Source organism: Bubalus bubalis, chromosome 4 (genome assembly GCF_019923935.1).
Source record: "Bubalus bubalis isolate 160015118507 breed Murrah chromosome 4, NDDB_SH_1, whole genome shotgun sequence".
Lineage (NCBI taxonomy): Eukaryota > Metazoa > Chordata > Mammalia > Artiodactyla > Bovidae > Bubalus > Bubalus bubalis.
Window position 1 is genome coordinate 135845185 of NC_059160.1, and position 25652 is coordinate 135870836.

The window sequence follows — 25652 nt, forward strand, 5'->3', positions numbered from 1 at the left end:
CCAACATCACAGTTCAAAAGCATCAATTCTTTGGCACTCAGCTTTCTTTACAGTCCAATTCTCACATCCATACATGACCACTGGAAAAACCATAGCATTGACTAGACTGACCTTGGTTGGCAAATTAATGTCTCTGCATTTAATATGCTGTCTTGGTCATAACATTTCTTCCAAGGAGTAAGCGTCTTTTAATTTCATGGCTGCAGTGATTTTGCAGCCCAAAAAAATGAAGTCTCTCACTGTTTCCATTGTTTTCTGGTCTGTTTGCCATGAAGTGATGGGACCAGATGCCATGATCTTAGTTTTCTGAATGTTCAGTTTTAAGCCAACTTTTTCACTCTCCTCTTTCACTTTCATTAAGAGGCTCTTTAGTTCTTCTTCATTTTCTGCCATAAGGGTGGTTTCATCTGCATACCTGAAGTGATTGATATTTCTCCCAGCAATCTTGATTCCAACATGTGCTTCATCCAGTCCAGCATTTCTCATGATGTACTCTGCATATAAGTTAAATAAGAAGGGTGACAATATACAGCCTTGACAAACTCCTTTCGCGATATGGAACCAGTCTGTTGTTCCATGTCCAGTTCTAACTGTTGCTTCCTAACCTGCATACAGGTTTCTCAGGAGGCAGGTCAGGTGGTCTGGTATTCCCATCTCTTAGAGAATTTTTCACAGTTCATTGTGATCCACACACTCAAAGGCTTTGGCATAGTCAATAAAGCAGATGTTTTTCTGGAACTCTCTTGCTTTTTCGATGATCCAATGGATGTTGGCAATTTGATCTCTGGTTCTTCTGCCTTTTCTAAAACCAGCTTGAACATCTGGAAGTTCACAGCTCACATATTGCTGAAGCTTGGCTTGGAGAATTTTGAGCATTACTTTACTAGTGTGTGAGATGAGTGTTATTGTACGGTAGTTTGAACATTCCTTGGCATTGCCTTTCTTTGGGATTGGAATGAAAACTTACCTTTTCCAGTCCTGTGGCCACTGCTGAGTTTTTCATATTTGCTGGCATATTGAATGCAGCACTTTCACAGTATCATCTTTCAGGATTTGAAATAGCTCAACTGGAATTCCATCACCTCCACTAGCTTTGTTCAGAGTGATGCTTCCTAAGGCCCACTTGACTTCATATTCCAGGATATCTGGCTCTAGGTGAGTGATCATACCATCATGATTATCTGGGTCATGAAGATCTTTTTTGTATAGTTCTTCTGTATATTCTGCCATCTCTTTTTAATATCTTCTGCTTCTTTTAGGTCCATACCATTTCGGTCCTTTATTGAGCCTATCTTTGCATGAAATGTTCCCTTGGTATCTCTAATTTTTTTCAAGAGATCTCTAGTCTTTCCCATTCTATTGTTTTCCTCTATTTCTTTGCATTGATCACTAAGGAATACTTCTTATCTCTCTTTGCTATTCTGTAGAACTCTGCATTCAAATGGGTATCTTTCCTTTTCTCCTTTGCCTTTTGCTTCTCTTCTTTTCACAGCTATTTGTAAGGCCTCCTCAGACAACCACTTTGCCTTTTTGCATTTCTTTTTCTTGGGCATGGTCTTGATCACTGCCTCCTGTACAATGTCAAGAACCTCCATCTATAGTTCTTCAGGCACTCTGTCTATCAGATCTAATCCCTTGAATCTATTTCTCAGTTCCACTGCATAATCGTAAGGGATTTGATTAAGGTCATACCTGAATGGTCTAGTGCTTTTCCCTACTTTCTTCAATTTAAGTCTGAATTTGGGAATAAGGAGTTCATGATCTGAGCCACAGTCAGCTTGCAGTCTTGTTTTTGCTGACTCTATAGAGCTTCTCCAACTTTGCCTGCAAAGAATATAATCAATCTGACATTAAGTAAAGTATTATTTTTAACTTCACCATTCAGAGGGCTGAATTAGCCATACTCACTGAGCACATTATCATTATTTTCTTTCCTTATTTGTTTCTCTTTATCTCCTTAGCCCACTCCCATGCACGGGGCCCCACAGGCAGCCATTCTAACACACTTAGTGAGTCCTTTAGGTAAGTGTTCTTACAAGAAGTGTACCGTGCTGTGCTTGTGTGTTTTCACCTTGTGTGTTAGTCGCTCAGTCATGTCTGACTCTCTGCAACCTCATATACTGTAGCACACCAGGCTCCTCTGTCCATGGAATTCTCCAGGCAAGAATACTGGAGTGGATAGCCATTCCCTTCTCCAGAGGATCTTCCCGACCTAGAGATTAAACCTGGGTCTCCCGTACTGCAGGCAGATTCTTTACTATCTGAGCCATCAGGGAAGCCCATTATAAATTTTTAATTCATATGAATGATAAATATACCTCCCCCTCTTACATTTTAGCAAGCACGATAGTCTAGTCTTCATATCCATTCATGGTGCTTCTGTTTACCTAACCAATTGCTGATAATGGTTGCAGACAACTCCATGATGCACACCCATCAGTCCATCCCTCCCAGCAAAGTTCACCCAGTTACCTCCCCACCACCAGCAGCCTTACTAATAATACAGCAATGAATAACCTTGCTCACATTCTCTGGGAGACCTGGAGGACACATTCCAATGTCTGACTGCAGAAAGGAATTTCTGGGTCACAGAGCAACTACCTAGTTAATTTGCTTAAATAATGCCTGAGTGCTTTCCAGAACTGGAGAAGGCAATAGCAACCCACTCCAGTACTCTTGCCTGGAAAATCCCATGGACGGAGAAGCCTGGTAGGCTGCAGACTATGGGGTCGTGAAGAGTCGGACACGACTAAGCGACTTCACTTTCACTTTTCCTTTTCATGCATTGGAGAAGGAAATGGCAACCCACTCCAGTGTTCTTGCCTGGAGAATCCCAGCAACAGGGGAGCCTGGTGGGCCGCCGTCTATGGGGTCGCACAGAGTCGGACACGACTGAAGCGACTTAGCAGCAGCAGCTTTCCAGAACAGCTGCCCCAGACTGTGCTCCCACCATTCATACACAGGGTTTCCTGTTTACTGCCCAGTTCCCTCCCTCAACTTTGCCACTTATTAGCTTCCTAAAGACCACGAACAAGTCTACTTCTGAACCTTGCTTTTCATTTCACCAAATTTAGCCTATTTACTCCAATTGCCTGATGTGGTTGTTCTAAGGAACAAATGTTTGAAATAACATGCAAGTACTTTAAGGAATATAAATAGTTGTCTACAAATGTAAGCAATTACATTGCTACAATTTTTGTTCTTATGATAATTTCTAAATATCTTGCACCCCCATACACTTACACACACCTCTGCCAAAAGAGAAGAGATAACTGAATAAACTTGAAGCTTGGAAAATAAAACTTTCTCCTAGATACCTAAACACTGAGGGAGACTGAAACAGAATGTGGAAAATACACTGTCTTCTTTATTTACTCATCTATGCATTTACCTGGGGCTTCCTTGATGGTTAAGCAGTAAAGAATCCACTTGCAATGCAGGAGATGCAGGTTCTACCCCTGAGGTTGGGAAGATTCCCTGGAGAAGGAAATGGCAACCCACTCCAACATTCTTGCCTGGAGAATTCCATGGACAGAGGAGACTGGGGGCTACAGTCCATGGGGTGCAGAACAGTCAGACAGGACTTAGTGACTGAACAACAACAATCCACTTACCTAATCAAAGATTTTAAGGACCAACATTCTGCTAATAGTAAAATAAAAAAAAAAATCTGTAGAGCAAATAAGTACATAGTACATAAACAAACTTTCCATCTATGTCTTATTTTTGTACATAAATTTTATCCCAAAATGTAATTACCTCAAAGTTGGTACCTTCTGATTTCCCAGCCTAACAGCTTCTATTTACTGACCACCCACTGTATCAATGTATCATGTATATTTCCTGAAACACTTAACACAATCCTGCAAGGTGGATGTTACTAGTTCCTCAAGAAAGAAAAGAGAAGAGAGACACAGTTAAGTGATTTACCTAATAGAGTAATTAAACAGTAATTAATCGGCAACAGACTCAGAAAACCCCAGTAGGTTATTCTAAAGTCCCAAGCTTCCTCTTTCCACACCACTTCATTTCCTCTTGAAAGATATGTTCAAAAATATGCCTTCAGCAGAGGGCAGACTATCACAGGAGCTATAAGGATATGAGAAACATGCCACAGAAATTATAAAGATACAGGATTCCCTTGTGGCTCAATGGTAAATGTTAATTCAGGAGACGTAGGTTAGATCCCTGGTCCAAGATGATCTCCCAAGCCTGTATTTTTCAGTTCAGTTCAGTTCAGTCGCTCCGTCGTGTCCGACTCTTTGCGACCCCATGGACTGCAGCACGCCAGGCCTCCTGTCCATAACCAACTCCTGGAGTTTACTCAAACTCAAGTCCATTCAGTTGGTGATGCCATCCAGCCATGTTATCCTCTGTCGTCCCCTTTTCCTCCCTCCTTCAATCTTTCCAGGCATTAGGGGCTTTCCAAATGAGTCAGTTCTTCACATCAGGTGGCCAAAGTATTGGAGTTTCAGTTTCAACATCAGTCCTTCCAATGAATATTCATTTCCTTTAGGATGGACCAGTTGGATCTCCTTGCTGTCCAAAGGACCCTCAAGAGTCTTCTCCAACACGGCAGTTCAAAAGCACCAATTCTTCAGTGCTCAGCTTCCTTTATAGTTCAGCTCTCACATCCATGCATGACTACTAGAAAAACCATAGCTTTGACTAGACGGACCTTTGTTGACAAATTAATGTCTCTCCTTTTTACTATGCTGTCTAGGTTGGTCATAACTTTTCTTCCAAGGAGCAATCGTCTTTTAATTTCATGGCTGCAGTCACCATCTGCAGTGATTTTGGAGCCCCCAAAATAAAGTCTCTCACTGTTTCTACTGTTTCCCCATCTATTTGCAATGAAGTGATGGGACCAGATGCTATGAGCTTAGTTTTCTGAATGTTGAGTTTTAAGCCAACTTCTTTACTCTCCTCTTTCACTTTCATTAAGAGGCTCTTTAGTTCTTCTTCACTTTCTGCCATAAGGGTGGTGTCATCTGCATACCTGAGGTGATTGATATTTCTCCTGGAACTCTTGATTCCAGCTTGTGCTTCATCCAGTCCAGCATTTCTCATGATGTACTCTGCATATAAGTTAAATAAGAAGGGTGACAATATACAATCCTGACCTACTCCTTTCTCGATTTGGAACCAGTCTGTTGTTCCATGTCCAGTTCTAACTGTTGCTTCCTGACCTGCATACAGATTTCTCAAGAGGCTGGTCAGGTGGTCTGGTATTCCCATGTCTTAAAGAATTTCCCACAGTTTGTAGTATTCCACACAGTCAAAGGCTTTGGCATAGTCAATAAAGCAGAAGTAGATGTTTTTCTGGAACTATCTTGCTTTTTTGATGATCCAACGGATGTTGGCAATTTGATCTCTGGTTCCTCTGCCTTTTCTAAAACCAGCTTGAACATCTGGAAGTTCACGGTTCACGTACTGTAGAAGCCTGGCTTCGAGAATTTTGAACATTACTTTACTAGCATGTGAGATGAGTGTAATTATGTGGTAGTTTGAGCATTCTTTGGCATTGCCTGTCTTTGGGATTGGAATGAAATCTCCTCCCCCCCATTTTGATCTGAGATAATTCATTCTCTAGAGATGCCTTTTACTGGTACAGTTAAGCATATACTATCTTTTGATTCTCCAACGCTACTCCTGATATTTAAACTCCTATACACACAACATAGGCGTGGTTGGGGGAATATCTGTGTCAACCAAACAACCTATCCTAAAACTTCTATATTCATAATAGCCGGTTTACTCATAATAGCCAAAGCTGAAAACAATTCAAGTGTCTGGCAAATAGATGAACAATCTATGGTATATTTGTACAATGAAATATTGTGCTATGTGCTAAATCACTTAGGTCCTCTCCAACTCCCTGAGACCCTACAGACCATAGGCAACCAGGCTCCTCTGTCCAGGTGATTCTCTAGGCAAGAATACTGGCGTGGGTTGCCATGCCCTCCTCCAGGGGATCGCCCCAACCCAGGGATCAAACCTGCATCTCTGCGTCTCCTGCATTGGCAGGGCTAGTTCTTTGCCACTAGCGCCACCTGAGAAGCCCAGGTGGCTCAGACAGTAAAGAGTCTGCCCACAATGGGGGAGACCCAGGTTTGATCCCTAGGTCAGGAAGACCCCTGCAGAAGAACATGACAACCCACCTCAGTATTCTTGCCTTGAGAATCCCTTGGACAGAGGAGCCTGGCAGGGAAAGAGTCAGACACCACTGAATGACTAACACTATGAAATATTACTCAGCAACAAAAAGGAATAAACTACTAATACCTACAAGAGCCTGGATAAATATTGAAAACATTATGCTAAGGGAAAGAATCCAGAAAAACATGCAGGTAAAGCAAATCTATGGTAAAAGAAATCGAACCAGTGCTTGCCTGGAAGGTTGGAGGGAGTTTAACTGGGAAAGAACAGAAATGAACTTCTTAGGATAATAAATAGTCTGTCATGATGAGGTAAAATGTTTGTAAGAGTGGGAGAATTGTACACTTAAATTTGGTGAATTTTATCATAGATATATAAATTATACCTCAAAAAAGATGACTAATAAACTTCCACACACCAATACATACACAAGAAAAAAAAAAAAAAAACCTATTATGCTTCACTTGACCTCCAAAGCAACAGAATCTTAAAAATCTCAGTTACACCCTTCTAACTTCTAATAATCCAGTTACAGGCCTCAGTTCTCTCGTTTCTTTTTCTTAATTAATTTTTATTAGGGTATACTTGATTTACAACATTCTATTAGTTTCTGCTGTATAGCAAAGTGAATCAGTTATATGTATACATATATCCCCTCTTTTTAGGTTCTTTTCCCATTTAAGACATTACAGAGTATTGATTGGAGTTCCCTGTGCTACATATACTACAGTAGGTTCTTCTTTTTTTTTTTTCATACAACAGTTCAATACAAATTCTATTCAAGTTCCCATACACTACAAACTAGGAGACAGAGGAACATACCCAGGGACATAAATCAAGGTGTAAAAATTTCATGACTAAAGGTACTGAATCATACAGTCTGTTCTCTTATCACTGCAGAATTATGTTAGACATCAGGATCAAAAGATATGAAAATAACCCATATATTTTCAAGTGCAATGTGACACTTACCAAGAGAGACCTTTGACTTAGCCACTGAACGCCTAAATAATGTTAGAAGAATGATAAAAACAGGGTGATTGTAAAGAAGAAAGTATTTAAATGGGAAATTAATATCACAGATACTTTTTTAAAAACCCATATATTTGGAAATTACATACAAAGATAGTTTGAAAAACCCCATGTATTTGGAAATACAATTAAATATCCACTTTTAAATGATGGGTGTATCTACAGTAGATTCCCATTAGCTATCTATTTTAATAAATAATAGTGTATGTATATATAATGGAGAAGACAATGGCACCCCACTCCAGTGCTCTTGCCTACAAAATCCCATGGATAGAGGAGCCTGGTAGGCTGCAGTCCATGGGGTCGCTGAGGGTCGGACATGACTGAGCGACTTCGCTTTCACTTTTCACTTTCATGCATTGGAAAAGGAAATGGCAACCCACTCCAGTGTTCTTGCCTGGAGAATCCCAGGGACAGGGCATCCTGGTGGGCTGCCGTCTATGGGGTCGCACAGAGTCAGACACGACTCAAGTGACTCAGCAGCAGCAGTATATTTAATAGATAATAGTGTGTGTATATGTCAATACCAATCTCTCAGTTTATCCTCCCCCACCCCATCCTTTCCCCCTTGGTTACCATGAGTTGTTTTCTACATCTGTGACTCCATTTGTTTTGTAAATAAGTTCATTTGCACCATTTTTTTAGATTCCACATATAAGCAGTAGCATTTGATTTCTGTCTTTCTCTGTCTGACTTACTTCACTCAGTATAACAATCTCAAGTCCATCCGGTTCTCTCACTTCTAATCCAGATATTTCAGGATCTACTTGGTATTTATTTTGTCCCCAGTGGAAAAAGAGACCTGATCTACCATTCTCAGTACAAGAGTCCTTTCTCTACTGAAAGTTCATTTAAATAGCCTACTAAACTATGAGATTCTGGAAAGCAAAAACTAGTTCTTATTTACCCATGCTGTGTGCCTAATATCTGTTAACTGCCAAATATGTTTTGGATAGATTTTATTGGTCCAACGAAAAAAATTCAGTATGTAAGTGGTGTGCTGGAACTAGCTAATATCAGCCTTCAAGGAAGCCAACTCTGTACATTTCTTCCCAACTCCATGCTCACCTTGCACCAGCAGCTTGAAATAAGCCACAATGAAAGTATTTTGTGATACTATGACTTATAATAAGAAATATAGGGACTTCTCTGGTGGTCCAGTGGTTAAGACACCTCATCTCCAGTTCAGGGGGTATGGGCTCAATCCCTGTTTGGGGAACTATGATCCCACCTGCCTCTGAAAATAAAATGGGGGTTTATTTTAAAAGAAAAGAAATATATATTTGGTCTTCAACCTGTTCCTGGCACGTGCGTGGGTGCTCTGACACTCAGTCATGTCCAACTCTTTGTGACCCCATGGACTGAAGTCTGCCAGACTCCTCTGTCCATGGAATTTTCCAGGCAGGAATACTAGAGTGGATTGCCATTTCCTCCTCCAGGGGAGCTTTCCAACCCAGGATAGAACCTGCGTCTACTGCAGCTCCTGAGTCTCCTGCTTTGCCAGATGGATTCTTTACCACTCTGCCACCTGGGAAGCCCCTGTTCCCAGTACAGAGCTCCTAAAACCCCTGAGAGAGGTAAAGGTGTCTTGTTATGTTATTAAGGTGACTTCTGAAAAGCTCCTAAGGAAGGGAGGTCAGCAGCCAGTGGAACCAACCACCTGCTTAGAAGGTTGGGACTGAAAGTCCCCATCCACCCCACTCCCTCGACCTCAGGGAAGGGAAAAAGGACTGGAAGTTGAGTCCATCGCCAATGGCTAAGGATTTAATCAGCCATGCCTCTGTAATGCGTGTGTGTTAGTAGCTCAGTCGTGTCTGACTCTGTGATCCCATGGACTGTAGCCCACCAGGCTCCTCTGTCTGTGGAATAATGAGGCCTCTATAAAAACACAAAAGGAGGGGGGTTAGCAGAGCTTCCAGGATGGAGATGCAGCTTTCCTGGGGAGACACAGGCAGAGCTGCATCTTCTGAGAAAACACGGAAGCTCCGAGCCTCTTCCGCAGACTTTGCCCTATGTATCTCTTCCATCTGGCTGTTGTTGGGTTATATTCTTTTACAATAAACTGGTAATCTAGTAAGTAAAATGCTTCTCTGATTTCTATGAGCTCCTCTAGCAAATTACTCAAACCCAGGAAGGGGTCACTGAAACCTCTAATCTATAGCCAGCAGGTCAGAAGCACATGTGACAAGCTGGGTTCATGATCTGCATCTGAAAATGGGCAGGGCAGTCGGGGGCAGACTCGTGGAACTAAGCCCTTAACCTGTGGAATCTCAGGCTATCTCAGGGTAGATAGCTTCGGAATTGAGTTGAATAGCAGGACACCCTGCTGACGTCAGAGCGCTGCTTGCTTAATGTGGGAAACCCTAGACCCTCCAAACACACACTGGAACTCATCACCAAAAGTTGCATTTTCACTGCAGAATCAGGTGAATGCTATAAATCAGGGCTTTTTGGTTTTGTTCTTTGTTTTCTGAGACAGTCTACAGCATATTACTGATCACTCAAATTTAAGAAAGAAGGAGGTAGGAGGGATGGAGGGGAGAAGGAGGGCGAAGAGGAAAGAGGATAGGGGAAAGGAAGGAGGAAATGGAGTGGGGGGCAGGAGGAGGAGATCGAGAGAAAACCTAAAGGACCCACAGAGCTTAAACAGTTACCCCACTGCTCTCCACCCAATTGAAGTGGCCCACGTCACTCCCAATCAAATCCTCTGCCTTTGGTGAGTGTTGAGTTACCAGCCCAGATCCACTGAGTTGTCTGGTTATTTCCCCTTGGAACTAATAAATTCCTGATGCTCTAAATCATCATGAATTGCAAAAAGCACAATTTCCTTAAAGTCAGGTTTTCAGGAGAAAATAAATCACTTAAACAATACAAAATAAACTTGAAAGTTCCCAACATTTGGAAAATTATCCTAACATCAGGAATGTCAAAACAGGAGTGGGAAAATGCTTCTGTATCACTTTATTTCTAATTATCTCCATCTCTCTTTTAGGGTAAAAAGAAAAAACTCTTTTCATTTTTTTTTAATCACAGACTATTTCAGCTGGAATAAACCCTCAGAATAGTTTTCTCCAACTCTCTCCTTTTCCAGGTGGAGAAATGGAAGCCCATGAGATAATAAGATTCTGAGGTTCCAGTGCTAAAGTTACTTGGGAAATGGGGACTCCATTCCTGGCCTCCTGATTTCACCATCATGGCTATGTCCACTGCTCAAGCCAACAGGGGTTCTAATCCAGTTTCAGCCCTTACCAAACATAACTTGCACGGCCTTCCTGAAGCTCAGTTTCCTAGTGTATAAAACAAGAAGAGTTAATAATTTCTACTCCACAATTTGTTTTAAAGTATACAATATCTACCAAGAGAGGTACAAGAAATCACAGTTGCTATTATTAAAGATGCATATGTCTTCTCTATTCAATTAAATCATGAACTTTTTTAACATATAAGGATATTTACTCACAGCACTGTCTGTAGGTGCCAAAAAACTAGAAATAAGGCAAATGCTTGCTAACAAGGAAATTATGAAATAAATTAGAGTCTATCCACACTGTGAATATTAGGTCACCATAAACAAGAATAAATTAGATCACTTTTTCAGACATTTCTCTGTCCTTTTTGGTACAGGTTTCCATTCTGTGGCACTTTGCAGTAAAGAAACTGGTAAGTGTATTTCCTGATGCACCTCTCCTTAAATTCTTAGGTATCTTCATCTACATTTTCCTTCTTAATTATACACTAAGGCCCACTCTAAATATGAGGCACCTGATTAAATGATACCAAAGATCTATGCCTGGAAAATTTTCTAATGCTGGCACTCTGTGAGTGCTGTCTGATGTAAACGCAAAGTCACTTGGATTATGAGAGTAAAAACCAAGACTGGATTTCCCTGCCGGTCCACTGGTTAAGAATCCTCCTGCCAATGCAGGGGACATGGGTTCGATCCCTGGTCCAGGAAGATTCCACATGCCTTGGGGCAACTAAAGACCATGCACCACAACTACCCAGCCTGAACTCTAGAGCCGGAGCTGCAAACACTGAGCCCACATGCTACAACTAAGGAGGCCCTTGCTCTAGAGCCTGTGCTCCACAAGGGAAGCCACCACAACTAGAGAGTAGCCATTGATGGCTGCCACTAGAGAAAGCCTTCACGCAGCAACGAAGACCCAGAGAACACAGCCAAAAATAAAAAAAATTTTTTAAAGACTCTTATGTACCTGGGAGTGCCTTTCACATGATAGGAGTGCAAAGTACTGCTCATATGGCTAATTCCATTTCTAAATCTGAATGCCGGAGCCTTCTCAACATTTATTTGATCATCAAACATTAATTGAAGGCCCATGGTGTGTCAAGCCCTGTGTTTGATGTTAAAGAGCAAAGCTGCAGTCGCAGAACTGCCTTTTGTCAGATTCCATATACAATGTCATGACATGGAAAAAAAAGAGAGACAGGAGAAGCCCCACACCTGTAAGCAGACCCTTGGCACTGAGTCATGGCATCATCCAGAGGGGCTGCAGAGCGGCAATGAAGTTGCATGCTGGAGGGACTTCACAGTCACTAGTGAATCACCGTGGGTATCTTTAAAACTCTATGGGAAACAGCCTTTCCAAGTCAGTCACACACAGTTCTTTAGCCTACAATGGTATTTAAATTAACTTCCATTCTGCTCCTTTCAGCTACCAGACCAGGTCCAAATATTCATGCCCTGCCCAGAAAACAAAATGTATGTTATGGGCAATTTTTCAATATCTCCCTTTTCTTAATGTTATCTGGAAAAAAAAAAAAAAAAGGCAGTTACTAAGCATCATCTGATGCAAGAAATCCCAAAATAATTTATTTCACATTTTGAAGCTCTAACTCCAAACACTAGTTCACTTAATGTTTATTTATTACTAGCTTCTTCTACAAAAAATATTAATACCACTTCTATTCAGTTCTGAAAACATGTAACTTTCATATTCGCATGATTGCTTTCTTCTTGTGACTGCTTTCTTCTTGAGACATTGGACTGTCCCAAGAGAGGAAATTCAGGAGTAATTCCCAGAAAACATCAAAGAATTGGTTCTATTAATACTTTGGTGCCATTGATCTCACCCCCATGGTCAAGCAGGAACCTAACTGGTTCCTAGAAAAACCTACATCCTTCTGAACAAACAAATCCATTGGAAGATACTGTTCGCTCACAACATCGAACACAAAGGGGCACGTGTCTAAGTATTTCAACCATGGCTACAGATTTTAAAGATTTTCTACATCCTTTATAGTCCAGTCAGGAAAAATTTACTCAAACACACGCTGTACCTAACTTAGATAGAACACAGAACTTTGAATCTATAACTAACCACACGTGCCACTGCTGCTGCTGCTAGGCTGGTGCAGTCGTGTGCAACTCTGTGCGACCCCATAGACGGCAGCCCACCAGGCTCCCCCATCCCTGGGATTCTCCAGGGAAGAACACTGGAGTGGGTCGCCATTTCCTTCTCCAATGCATGCACGCATGCACGCTAAGTCGCTTCAGTCGTGTCCGACTCTGTGCGACCCCATGGACAGCAGCCCACCAGGCTCCTCCGTCCACAGGATTCTCCAGGCAAGAATACAGGAGTGGGTTGCCATTTCCCTCTCCAAACCACAGCTATGCCTCTAGAATTTAAAAACATGGTGACTAGAAAGCACACAATATCAAAATAACTTTTTAAAATGATATCATGAATTAATTTTAAAAATTTTAAGCTGTTTTCACATATTGACATGAGATGAAAATGAAAAATCACAATTAAATGTCCCTACTGTTCCATTAGCATTAACCCAACATCTTGCTGGCATTTACATTTGCAAGATCCAAGGCTAGGGTTATATGAACAACAGCCTAGTCAATACAGTCAAGGAAAGGTTACTTCAGATCTGATTAGATCATTAGTAACCTTGATCTTTTCAGAAGGGTAGACTTCAAGAAGTCTGGAGACATTTATAACAAGGCTAAACATTCCACTTAAAATTAATTAACTCAGAACCATTCTTATGTAAAGGTGTCAGGTAGCCTGTCTCATCAATTTCAGGTATTTGTTCAAAAAAGTAAAAATGACGTTTATCTAAGCTAGAATTTTACATGATCACCAATTTGGATTATAATGACTCCCTGTAACTGCAGAAGCACATTCTATAAAAATATACAAACACACATTTTGTGCATAAAAAATGGATAACTTTAAAATATATATGTTACTAATTGGAAATCAACCTAAGAACAATCACTGAGAGTCCAGAACAATTACAGTATTTTCAATTACCAAAATCCCATAAAAAGGGGAAAAACTGAAGTACTGAATAAAGGATAAACCACAGCCCTAATGGAAACTACGGCCACACAAATGCAAACAAATTCAGAATCCACAGTGTCTCCTTGGATTCCAAAACACACCACTGGTCTTTATACCGTCTGCAGGATTCTAAGCCACATTCCCTGTTATGAAGCCTCACACATGGCTGTGCAGATTATGAAACTGATGTTTATTTATGCTCTAACAAAAAGAACAGTGAGAACTGGCATAAATGGTTCATCATAAATAACCATCTCACTACAGTCCAGATTCACAACTCACTTTTCCATCCTTCACGGATTTGAGAACTAAGAGAAATCAGCACTCTAGGTATCAGTAGCTGGTTGAAGATCAGCTTGATTGGTGGATGGCTTGATTTCAGCCAGTTTTGGTTTCAGAGCTGTGGTTTTAACTTTACATTCACTTTCAGTATTGAAATTTTGCTTCCTTGAAGATGCATCCATTTGAGCCCAGGTCAGCAGATTATAAAGATGCCTGAACTGCTCTGCCAGCAATTCCTATCCACTCTGAAACTGTCTCCCTCCTAGAGCCTACTGGCCATGGCCTACCCTCCTGGAATAAGTCCTGGTAGAACCCTACCGTGTCTCCTGCCTCTGCTTTTACCAGAAAGCTGCCTCTTCCAAAATTAGACAAGCCACACAGGCTCTCAAAACAGCAAAAGGAAAACTCAGAATCAAGGTAACAATAAAACCCACCAATGGACTCGGTCAAGACTTAAGAGTCTTTGAAAGACTTCCTTGATTCCCCCAAGATTTTGAGAGGTAACAACGGAAGGAAAGACATGATTGGGGCTAGGAGGTTCGTGTGTTTCAAGAGCAATTCCAAATAATTTGAAACTAGATAAACTACTGCTGTCAAAGCTATACAGAGGTGCCTCGGTTTCTGGAATGGTAGTATTTCTTTTTCTATCACAGATAACGTATGCACATGGTTTTAAAAAAAAAAAAAGTCCCCAAAGGTATGTGAAACTAAGTCTGCCTCCCACCCGTCCTCCAGCTCCCTTCCCAAGGACAACTTCTGTTTAAGTCCCCTTCCGTAGACTTTCAAGCACATGCAAACATACGCCCGAGTGTTTTAAACCAATTATCCTCTATTACACACACACACAAATTGCTCCTAAACGCCTCTGGGCTTCAGGGTGGCAATCTGTGGAGGGGTATGGGGTGGGAGAAAAAAGAAGCTATCCTGAAGCCGCGGATTTGCACAGCATGCACCCGGTTCTTACTTTGTGGGTGTTTGACTTGCACGCCAGCGGAAGTCTCTCAAAACCAGGGCAGGAGGTAAACCCACCGCTACCCAGCCCTTGACACTGCACTACCTATCCGCATTGGCCAGCCCTTTCTGCGTGTCTCAATCTTTAAAGTAGATTTTGTATTCTCACTGGGTTACATGTAGTGTCTCGACTCACCTTCAGAAAAGAAAAGGAGGCGGGAAAAAAAAAAGGCTAATACTCTGAAGGCAACTTTCAGAACCAGGTGATTTCCTCCCTTCCCCGCCAACGTGCGCGTGTCCTCGAGAAGGGTTCAGCCTGGCACGGAATCACTGGAGCGGCGAGCCCAGAACACAGAAGCTCGGAGACGGTAGACCGCGGTGAGGGCGTCCGGAGCCCTGGGCCGCGCTTTTCTTAGCGCGGAGACAAATGTCTCCGAGCAGAGAGCCCTTCATCTCGGGGCCCTACCTCCTCCCCCGGGATGCTCGCACGCTGGGGCGGACGGAGAGCTCCGGACTCTGCCCGGAACAGCAACTTGAGTCCCGCGCCCTAAGGCGCCGCCGGATCCCCGACCGCCCGCAGGGTCCCCTCCTCTCGCCTCGCCGTCGCCGTCCGGCAACCCCCAGGAGGACAAGGCTGCAAGCGGCGACCCTCCCCCCGACCCCCCGGTCTCCCGCGCGCCGCGATCCCCGCGCGCCCGGGCGGGAAGGAAGCCACAGGTAGGGGGCGGCGCGGCGCTCACCTGCGCAGGAGGGGTGCCCTCGGCGCCGGCCGCAGACGAGGAGGCGGAGGAGGCCATGTTGTGCAGCGGCGGCGCCGAGCGGCTCCTTCCAGGAACTCCGCTCTCCCCTCCCCGCCCTGCCGCTCCGGCCCCCAAACGTGGGACTTCTCGGAGAAAAGTTCGGCGGCGGCTCCGGAACGCCCGCCCCGTGCGGCGGCTCCTCCCCTCGGCCGTGTCCCCAGCGACGGCCAGGTGCCCGCCGGAGCCGGTGCGCGGGGGGCGGGCCCCGCTCAGGTAAAGGCGCGGGGCGGCCGAGCCCGCTCCCCGCTGGCCCCGAGGAGCATGCCCAGTCGGGCGGCCGCGGGGAGGAGGAGCGGGCGTCCAGGGCTTGGGATGGAGGTGGGGGTTCACCTGAGAAGATGGGGGCAGAGGTGGCCCCGGGAAGGGACCGGGGGCGGGGGCGCAGGTCCTGTTTCCTGCGGGTTCCTGAATTATAATAACAAAATAATAATAGTTTATAGTAATTATATTACCCCATTAAAACAAACTACTAAAACCGCTAGTAACAGTAATCTCGATTGGCTCAAGGGCTGCTTTTTCAAGCGCTAAATGAATAAAATCTGTAGTTAATTTTACTTTGGCGTTTTTATTATTTTTAATCCACAGCCTGCAACCCATGGAGAAAGAGCGTTTGCGGCGCAGTTTCCAAATAATGTCCCTAGCCTCCTTCCACCCATCCAGGGTCCCAGCGGCACTTAGGTGGCCTTAGCTACCTGTCTAGTGAAAATATGAAACTCTGGAGTCGTCGTCGGGGTGTGAGCGTGTGAGCCAGACACTGAGCCTGATCCATCAAGGAAATAGCGGGCAGGACCTCTGAGTGTCCTTGTTTCTAGGAGCTCAAATGGCAAGGCTTCACGAAGCTCCTGTCCTGGGAGACAGTTGGATTCAGGACGCCGCTCCCACAGAGCTTATTCAGGGTGGGGTGCAGAGGGAGGCAACTGGCCCTCGCAGAAGGCCTCCCAAACGGGAGCCCCTCGCTGGCCTCAGGTACAGGGAGCGGCCCAGGCATTAAGGGACAGCCAATCATATTGGAGAGAAAGTTATTTTTCAATTCTCCCTCAGCTCTTCTGATTGCTAGAGGAAAGTATTCTTTCTCAAACACTGGCTAAACTTCCTATTTATCAGGGCCCAGATTCAAAACCCTAGGTAAGCACTGGTAGATAACTAAAGGTTCATTGTTTTGTTTCATTGTTTACCGTTATTTTCCGTTTATGGCAAATGACAGAGGTGTTTTTTATTGATGGTTGTGATCCAGAGTTTTCTTTTTAAGCAAGTATGTGTAAGTTTAACAACATTATATAATGATAATAATATATGTCTTACTGTCTATTATTTATCCATATAAATAAAGATTATAATCGTTTAGATGGAACTAAGATAAAGCAAGAATTCTAGAGACACTAGGGAACGACTGAATTATGGGAAACTGACATTAGTTGGCAGTTTCACCAACTAGTGACAAGGAAGTCCTGGAATAACTCCTGCACCAGAGAGCCGTGAGTTAGCTGTGCCTGGGGCTGAACACCTAGCTCACTTCCTCCATAACACGCTGAAAGCTGAAATAACATTTATTGGCATCAGCTCTGGTGGGCTCTGTGCTAAGTCCCGTATTCATAACATCTCATTTAGTCCTCACAAAATCCTCGCAAGACAGGCAGCACAAACTGGAAACAGAGGCTCAGAAATGTTATTTTAGCCGAGGTCATGAAATAATCGAGCACCATCAGCTCTATAATTTGGGCATGCTTAACTTGAGTTTGTGCCGGAGAAGGCAATGGCACCCCACTCCAGTACTCTTGCCTGGAAAATCCCATGGACGGAGGAGCCTGGTAGGCTGCAGTCCATGGGGTCGCTAAGAGTAGGACACGACTGAGCGACTTCACTTTCACTTTTCACTTTCACGCATTGGAGAAGGCAATGGCAACCCACTCCAGTGTCCTTGCCTGGAGAATCCCAAGGATGGGGAGGCCTGGTGGGCTGCCATCTATGGGGTCGCACAGAGTCAGACATGACTGAAGCGACGTAGCAGCAACTTGAATTTGAAAAACCACTTTGGAATTTAGCAAGTCCACAAACTCTCTGAAAGTTCATGTTAATTTCTTTGTGCTGTTTCATGGAAATAAGGTATATAGTGTTCATCAATTTTTCAGAAAGATCTACATTTTAAGAGCCATTGTCACCATTATTTAGAAGACAGTGCCTGATTTGGATTATAAGATCCACGGAGACAAGGCCCTGTTTTCTTCAATCTCCACTGTGCCTAGATTGGTGTTTTATCCCCTCTGACTCTTTGTGACCCTATGGACTGTATGTCACTGGGTTTCTCTGTCCATGGAATTCTCCAGACAAGAATACTGCAGTGGGTTGCCATTCCCTTCTCCAGGGGCTCTTGCTGACCCAGGGATTGAACCCTGGTCTCCCACACTGCAGGCAGATTCTTTAATGAGACACCAGGGAAGCCCTTCATCTCCTTAGCCACTCATTGGAACTGATAGAACTAAATCAAATGTGGGATGCAGAAAGTATAAGCCAAAAAACAGTTAGTGGCGACATGGGAAGAGCATCACCTTGGTAAATCATGTGCACACACAGCTAATTTATGAGCCAGCTCCCTGGCACCCACACAGTCCTAAAAGCCATCTTAAACAAGTGGCAAGCAGCCAACCAGGTAGACAATAGAGGGAGGAAGGAGCAAAAACTTTACAGGAAGTTAGCACAAGCAGCAGCACCTGGGACGTGAGCCCAGAAAGACAGCGCATTCCTGCAAATCCATTCCAGTCCAGTCTCTTTCCGAGAAATACTTGTGTTCAGGTTAAAAACTCTCCTCCAGAAGCCAGCTGCAGCACTACCAAAAAAAGCTGACTACTGGGAGTGGAGCAGCATCTCTCCTCCCCAAAACCTTTCCATACAGACCATGACTGTTTCTAATTTTGTCCTCTGTGTGCCCGCCCCCATTCATAGCCATGTCTTAAAAGGACAGCAGCCAGCCCTATGTCCCTGCTTCCTCACCTGCACACTCCTTTATTTCAGAGTCACCAGCCTCTGTCACTCCTCAGCTACAGAAACGGCTCTTCTCAGATCACTGTTGACCTCCTATTTGCCACGTCCATCAAGGATTTTTCCATCTCTTGTCTCAGTTCATCTTTCGAGGGCACTTAACACGGTTGACAGTTCCTTTCCTTTCCCCTTACGTCTTTTCTAGGTTTTTGACCTCAGTCTTCCTAACTTCTCAAGAGAGACGTGCACAGTCTCTCTTTAACCCAGCCCACATGAAGGCTACAGCTTTCACGTGGTGGTGGTGACGCTTTAGTTGCTAAGTCGTGTCTGACTCTTGCAACCCTATGGACTGTAACCCCCCAGGCTCCTCTTTCTGTCCGTGGGATTCTCCAGGCAAGAATACTGGAGTGAGTTGCCATTTCCTTCTCCAGGGGATCTTCTCAACCTAGGGATCTTCTGCACTGTAGGCAGATTCTTCGCCTCTGAGCCACCAGAGAAGTCTCGCAGCTTTCACATAACATCTCCCAAATCCAACTTAATTTCCCTGAACCCCAAACCCATATTTCATCATTTCTAAAATAGAACACCTTGGGACTTCCTTGGTGGTGATCCAGTGGTTAAGACTTCCACTGCAGAGGGCACCAGTTGGATCCCCTGGTTGGGGAACTAAGATCCCACATGCCTTGAGGCAAAAAAAAAAAAAAAAAATTGGAACACCAAGCAACACAGACCCTGAAGCCAGAAAGGAGACTTGGAGGTTTTGGAAGGGAGGAGACTCCCCACCCTAACCCCTGCTCCCTGTAAGTCCAATCAGATAATGAGTCCCAGATAATTCTTCCCACTATCTCTAAATTGTCCTCTCTTAGCCATCCCCACTACAGCCCAGTCTTTGCCCTTCAAAGTGCCATGATTTATTGAGCAATTACTATGTGCCAAACCATGCCAATTGGCAGTTTCTCATCATCTCTCACCTAGACCAACAATTGCCTCCATTTTGGGTAGTGCATCAGTTCTGTCATCCGATATTAGGATTGTTCTGTAATTTCAAATCTGTTCACATGACTACAAACATGATTTGAAAACCTCTTAAATCTCTCTTTATCCTTCAGGATAAGACCAGATTTAGCAGGGGTCCCCAGCCTGCTGCTCCCACCTGATCTCAGTATTTCTTCCTCAGCATTTCCATCTCCATGCTCTTTCTCATCTTGGTCTCAGCACACCACACACACAGCCATTCTGAATTATTTGCAGTTCCTCCCAAACACCAAGTTCATTGTCTTTCTACAGGCTATCCCTACCGCCTAGAAAACCCTTCTCCCCATCCTCCAACACTCTGCCTCCTCCATCCCTCCATCATCTCTGTCGGGCTTGCATGCGTGAGCAATCATGTCCAATTCTTTTGACCCAATGGACTGTAGCCTGCCAGGCTTCTCTGTCCACTGGATTTCCCAGGCAAGAATACTGAAGTGGGTTGCTGTTTCCTCCTCCAGGAGATCTTCCTGACCCAGGGATCGAACCTTTGTCTCCGACATTGAACCTTTGTCTCCAACATTGAACCTTTGTCTCCGACATTGGCAGGCAGATTCTTTACCACTGAGTCACTTGGAAAGCTCCCCCCACCCCCACACATCTCTGTCAGGTTAACTTCTATTCATCCAGCAAGACCCTGGCAAAAAATTACAGCTTTTAGGAAGCCTTCCCTGACCCCTTTTCTATTGATATTAAAATATGGCTCATCGCCCTTTCTTTGTTCTTGCAAAGCAACATACCTCTAGTTATTTTGAAGAGTGTGACCCTATGGACTGTAGTAACATTTAAGCTTTGTAAATTTCAAAAAGCGAGGCCCTATTGTGAAGAATAGGTCTACATTTTTTGCAATTCAGAAACCTTAAACATTACAAAAGCCAACAACCTCCACTGAATTGATGTGAGGCTATTTATCACCTTTATTCCATTTAAGATGATTGAATGTGTTTTCATTATGGGGTACCTGCCCCAGACTCTTTTATGAGTGTTTTGAAATGCAGAGTTTGTGCACCTTATCAACATTCTAAAAATTCAGCATTAGAAAACACAGCTACATCCAAAGATTTCAGTTATGAGATACAGACATATATAATCATTGCTTTCCGTGTCTTTCTCCCATTCTAATCAAAAACTTCTTGAAGCTTCAACTGTATCTTTTTTCATATCCAAATCCCCAGTATCTAATGTAATTTCTGGTTCTAGAGAGGTTTGCTGAATCAATTAAGGATATACTGATATTTATGAACTTAGACTGTATTTCATAGAACTGATTCCCAAGGCTGAAACCTGATATCTTCCCTTGCTTCCCACATCTTATACCTTCTCTGGATACCCTGCACACACACCAGATTTCTCACTGTATAATAACTGTTTGCATATCTGTGTCATCAGTGAGACTGAGCTTCCAACAAAGCAAAGATAACTACATATTAACCTTTGTATTTCTGGGTTCACTGTGCCCAGCACAATCTCAGGCACATCATATACAATACATCTTGTATTGTACATCATATCAATACATCTTGTTGAATGATAGAAGGTAGAAAAGGACAGTGGGCAAGAGACAAAGAAGGAAAGATAAAAATAGGAAAAATGGAAGAAGTCTGGGTGAAAATGATTTAATCTCTATTTAGAGGACTCCTATCTTATATTCCTACAGTATATTATAATATATTCCTATGCTGCTGCTGCTAAGTCGCTTCAGTCATGTCCGACTCCGTGCGACCCCATAGACGGCAGCCCACCAGGCTCCCCCATCCCTGGGATTCTCCAGGCAAGAACACTGGAGTGGGTTGCCATTGCCTTCTCCAATGCATGAAAGTGAAAAGTGAAAGTGAAGTCGCTCAGTCATGTCAGACTCTTAGCGACCCCATGGACTGCAGCCTACCAGGCTCCTCCGTCCATGGGATTTTCCAGGCAAGAGTACTGGAGTGGGGTGCCATTGCCTTCTCTGATATACTCCTATGGTATATTCTAAACATAGTATGCTGCCACTTTACAATATTGGTCATATTTGTGCATCACTTTCAAACATAATATTTTTATTTAAATTAGCTTACTTTCTAGCTAAACACATTTGTTTGTTTGTTTGTTTAGGCTGGGTCTTCACAGCTACAAAACCTTTTCTCTAGTTGCAAAGAGGGGGCTACTCTCTATTTGTGGTACACAGGCTTCTCATTGCAATGGCTTTTCTTATTGTGGAGCACGGTCTCTAGGGTTCATGGGCTTCAGTATTTACAGCTTGTGGGCCCAGTAGCTATGGCTCCTGGACTCTAGAGCACAGGTTCAGTAGTTGTGAGGCATGGACTTATTTGTTCCTCGGCATGTGGGATCTCCCTGGACCAAGGATCAAATCCATGTCCCCTGAATTAGCAGGCAGATTCTTTACCACTGAGCCACCAAGGAAGCCCCAACACATTTATTTTTAAAAGAAACTTTTTCTTCTTACCTTAATGGAAAATCACTTTCTCTTGCAATAAACAATATGATTAAAACAAAATATAACAAAATGTTAATTCCTTGTTTTATTCTGTATTCTGCTGAGACCCTCATTTTTTGTTAAAAAAAAAAGAGAGACTTAATAAGTGTTAAGTGGATGTGAAAATTGCCACTAGATGTGATCTTTCTCTTTAATGTTAACTGAAGGAGTGAAAAAGAACTGAAAAGTTAATAACTCATTCTTATTCGAAGTTATTTAATGCCTTATCCTTAAGCCACCTACTGTTAGCTCAAGAACCACCAGCAAAAGGAAGACCATACAAACTTTCCTCTCTTTTTTTCCTCATTCTGCTTCTACACTTATGATATTTCTCCACAACTTCAACTGGACACTCTATTCTGTCCAGAGTAATTCCTACTATAATTAGTCTCTAACTCATGACTATGTTTAAACAGGAGGAATTTTCCACCTGACCATTAGCGAGAGAGAGGCTGCTTTCTCACATGGTGTCCCTGCAATCTCGAATCAACAAGGAAGCAAGAGTTAATACAGAAATTTTTAGCCTGTGAGAAAATGTTTTTAAAGTTCAGGAAATTATGGTTAGCAACTGTGTATTTGTTTCATAAAATAAGCAAGTAATGGAAAAGCATTTCTCAGATAAAAATGAAATATCTCTGTATATTTGGTTACCCCTACCCATGGGGACTATGATCATATGCAGAAATATGTCCCTTAATTTGTAAATTTTTATGAGGGAAAACAACTCACCAAGCACAAAGTTGAACCAAAATGTTTTCTTTCGTGTGGCTTTTGGCTTTCTCTCCCCTACTTATGGTCTCAACTGGGTAGAAACTCATACTTCTAAATACACAATAAAGATTTTGGCCTAGCAATATTTTTATCAAAGTCAACTGGAATGAGAGTATAATGTTTATTTATTAAGTTTTGCAATCCCATGTAGAATATGGTTAAGTAATTTATTTTAATATCTACTTCCACTTCTTAATTCCTTAAATGTTTAAAAAGAAATAGAGATTTTTTCTGATATTCCCCCCAGGAAATGAGAAGTATTGTTGACTCAACGTATTTAAGATAACTAATTATTGATTTTAAAAACCCAATCATCCATATGATCCAACAGATTCACTCTTGAGTATCTACTCCTCAGAAAAGATGAAAACTCTAATTCAAAAACATACACACACACACCCAATGTTAACAGAGGCACTATTTATAGTAGTCAAGACAAGGAAGCAACATAAATGTCCATCAACAGATGAATGGATAAAGAAGTTTCTATTGTACACATATACAATAAAATATTACTTAGCCACAAAAAAGAATGAAATAACACCATTTGGAGCAACATGGATGGACCTAGGGATTGTCATACTAAGTGAAGTAAGACAGACAAAGACAAATATTACAGGATACCACTTATAAGTGAAATCTAAAAAATAATGCAAATGAATCTATTTATAAAACAGACTAACAAAGAGAAAACAAACTATGGTTACCAAAAGGGAAAGGGTAGAGAGTAGAGATAAATTAAGAGTAAGGGATTAATACCTATTCACTGCTATATATAAAATAGATAAGAAAAAAGGGTTTACCACATAACACAAGGGATAATATTCAGTATCTTGTAACAACCTGTAATGGAAAATCTGAATATATATATATATGTATAACTGAATCAATTTTCTCTACACCTGAAACTAACACAATATTGTACATCAACTATACTTTAACAAAAACATTTTAGATGTCTAAGGGAAAATAGACCCTAATTGGAGATCATTAGTTATATTATATGCATCAATTTATTTGGGGTTTATTTTTCTACAAGTGATGTTTTTAAAGTCACATTTAATTTTCATATTTTAAAACTATATGTCACATTAATCTACAGGGCTATGTATTCAAAAGTTAGAGAATAAACCCCTTTATTTGCAAAAGAGAAAAGAAACCAATCACAAAGTAGTTTATGACATGGGCCTAATAAACTTTATCATCATAATAATCTTTATAATAATAATAAACTTCATAGTAAAGTTACAAAATAAAACTTAAAAAGGTTAAGTCTATTCTACCTCCACATTTTGATTTTAACGACTTTTCATTAATTCCTCTTCTCTACTTTGGTCTGCGGAGAAGGCAATGGCACCCCACTCCAGTACTCTTGCCTGGAAAATCCCATGGACGGAGGAGCCTGGTAGGCTGCAGTCCATGGGCTTGCTAGAAGTCGGACATGACTGAGCGACTTCACTTTCACTTTTCACTTTCATGCATTAGAGAAGGAAATGGCAACCCACCCAGTGTTCTTGCCTGGAGAATCCCAGGGATGGCGGAGCCTGGTGGGCTGCCGTCTATGAGATCGCACAGAGTCGGACATGACTGAAGCGAGTTAGCAGCAGCAGCAGCAACTTTGGTCTGAGGCTTTAAAATAATAAAGTGATGGTAATATGAATAATGGCTTTCCTGGTGGGTCAGTGATAAAGAATTCGCCTGCCAATGCAGGGACCGGAGTTCAATCCCTGGGTCGGGAAGATCCCCTAGAGGAGGAAATGGCAACCAACTTCAGTACTCCTGCATGGAGAAACCCATAGACAGAGCAGCCTGCCAGACTATACAGTGTGTGAGGTCCCAAAGAGTCAGATACGAGTTAGCGACTGAATAACAGCAATGTGAATAATAGTAATATCAATCCACAAAAAGACATATAAAAAGTTAACATGACGCAAAACTAGTTAGCAATTTGAAATAAATGTGTGACTTTCAGCTACACAGTAATAAAGAAAAGCAAACTTCTCCTATTACCCTTACTCGAATTCCCAGTGAAATGAATGGTATTGACTCTAGTCAAAGGTGCTCAGGAAAGAAGGCTAAAGTTATGTTTGTTGAGCGCCTAGCTGAACTCTGTATTCTGTTTATGGTTCTTCCAATTTATTGATATATATCTTTTCCATTGCTTATCCTGTCTCACACTAAGTTTATAAATCCAGAGTGGATTATTTTAATAAAAGTGTTGATAAACAGAATGAAAATACAGGAGCACTATATAAATGTTACATGGTTTTATTGGCTGATTTATGCAACAATGACATTTGAAGTTCATTTCAGCTGCATCCCTTTATGAATCACCTCTTTACAGCAAGGGCCTTCTCTTTTGCAGAGCACTTGAAAAATACCATCCACGACATGCCACTAACATTTCTCCGAATGCACGGCCTGCTAGGTGTATAGACTAGCATGTCTCTTATATTCTTCTTACTCTTCATTCTAATTAGGGGTCAATCAACTTTTCCGTAAAGGGCAGAGAATACTTATTTGAGATTTTATAGGCCATGTGGTTTGTGTTACAACTACCCAACTTTACTGTTGCTCCATGAAATGAATCATACCTAACACATGGACATGGCAATGCTCAATGAAACTTGTTAATGAAACAAGTGGGGGGCCAGAGGAGCCCGAGTCTGCTGCCTCCTGATGGAGACTGGTGCACCCTAGCCTTTGGTTTTGTGAACTGTCATGTAGTACTCCCTGGGCACTCTGTTTTATCTCATTTAGCCCCTACAACAAATCTCTGAGATGCATATTATTCTCCACTTTTTATTGGTGAGGAAATTAGGCTTTACAAAGTTGACTTGGTCTTCCCTGCTGGCTCAATTA

At 42.4% G+C, this 25652-nt stretch overlaps 1 protein-coding gene across 1 annotated transcript in view; it reads right to left on the reverse strand.

The window, feature by feature from the left end:
- The window catches only part of LOC112584418 (translation initiation factor IF-2-like), a 129664-nt gene extending 113120 nt beyond the window's left edge, over positions 1 to 16544 (reverse strand). The window contains exons 1-2 of the mRNA XM_045165527.1: positions 16374 to 16544; positions 15479 to 15943 (exon numbers count right to left, since the gene is read on the reverse strand). Coding sequence (XP_045021462.1) covers positions 15479 to 15943; positions 16374 to 16544 — 636 coding nt within the window. The remainder of the gene's footprint in view (positions 1 to 15478; positions 15944 to 16373) is intronic.
- Positions 16545 to 25652: the final 9108 nt, after the last annotated feature.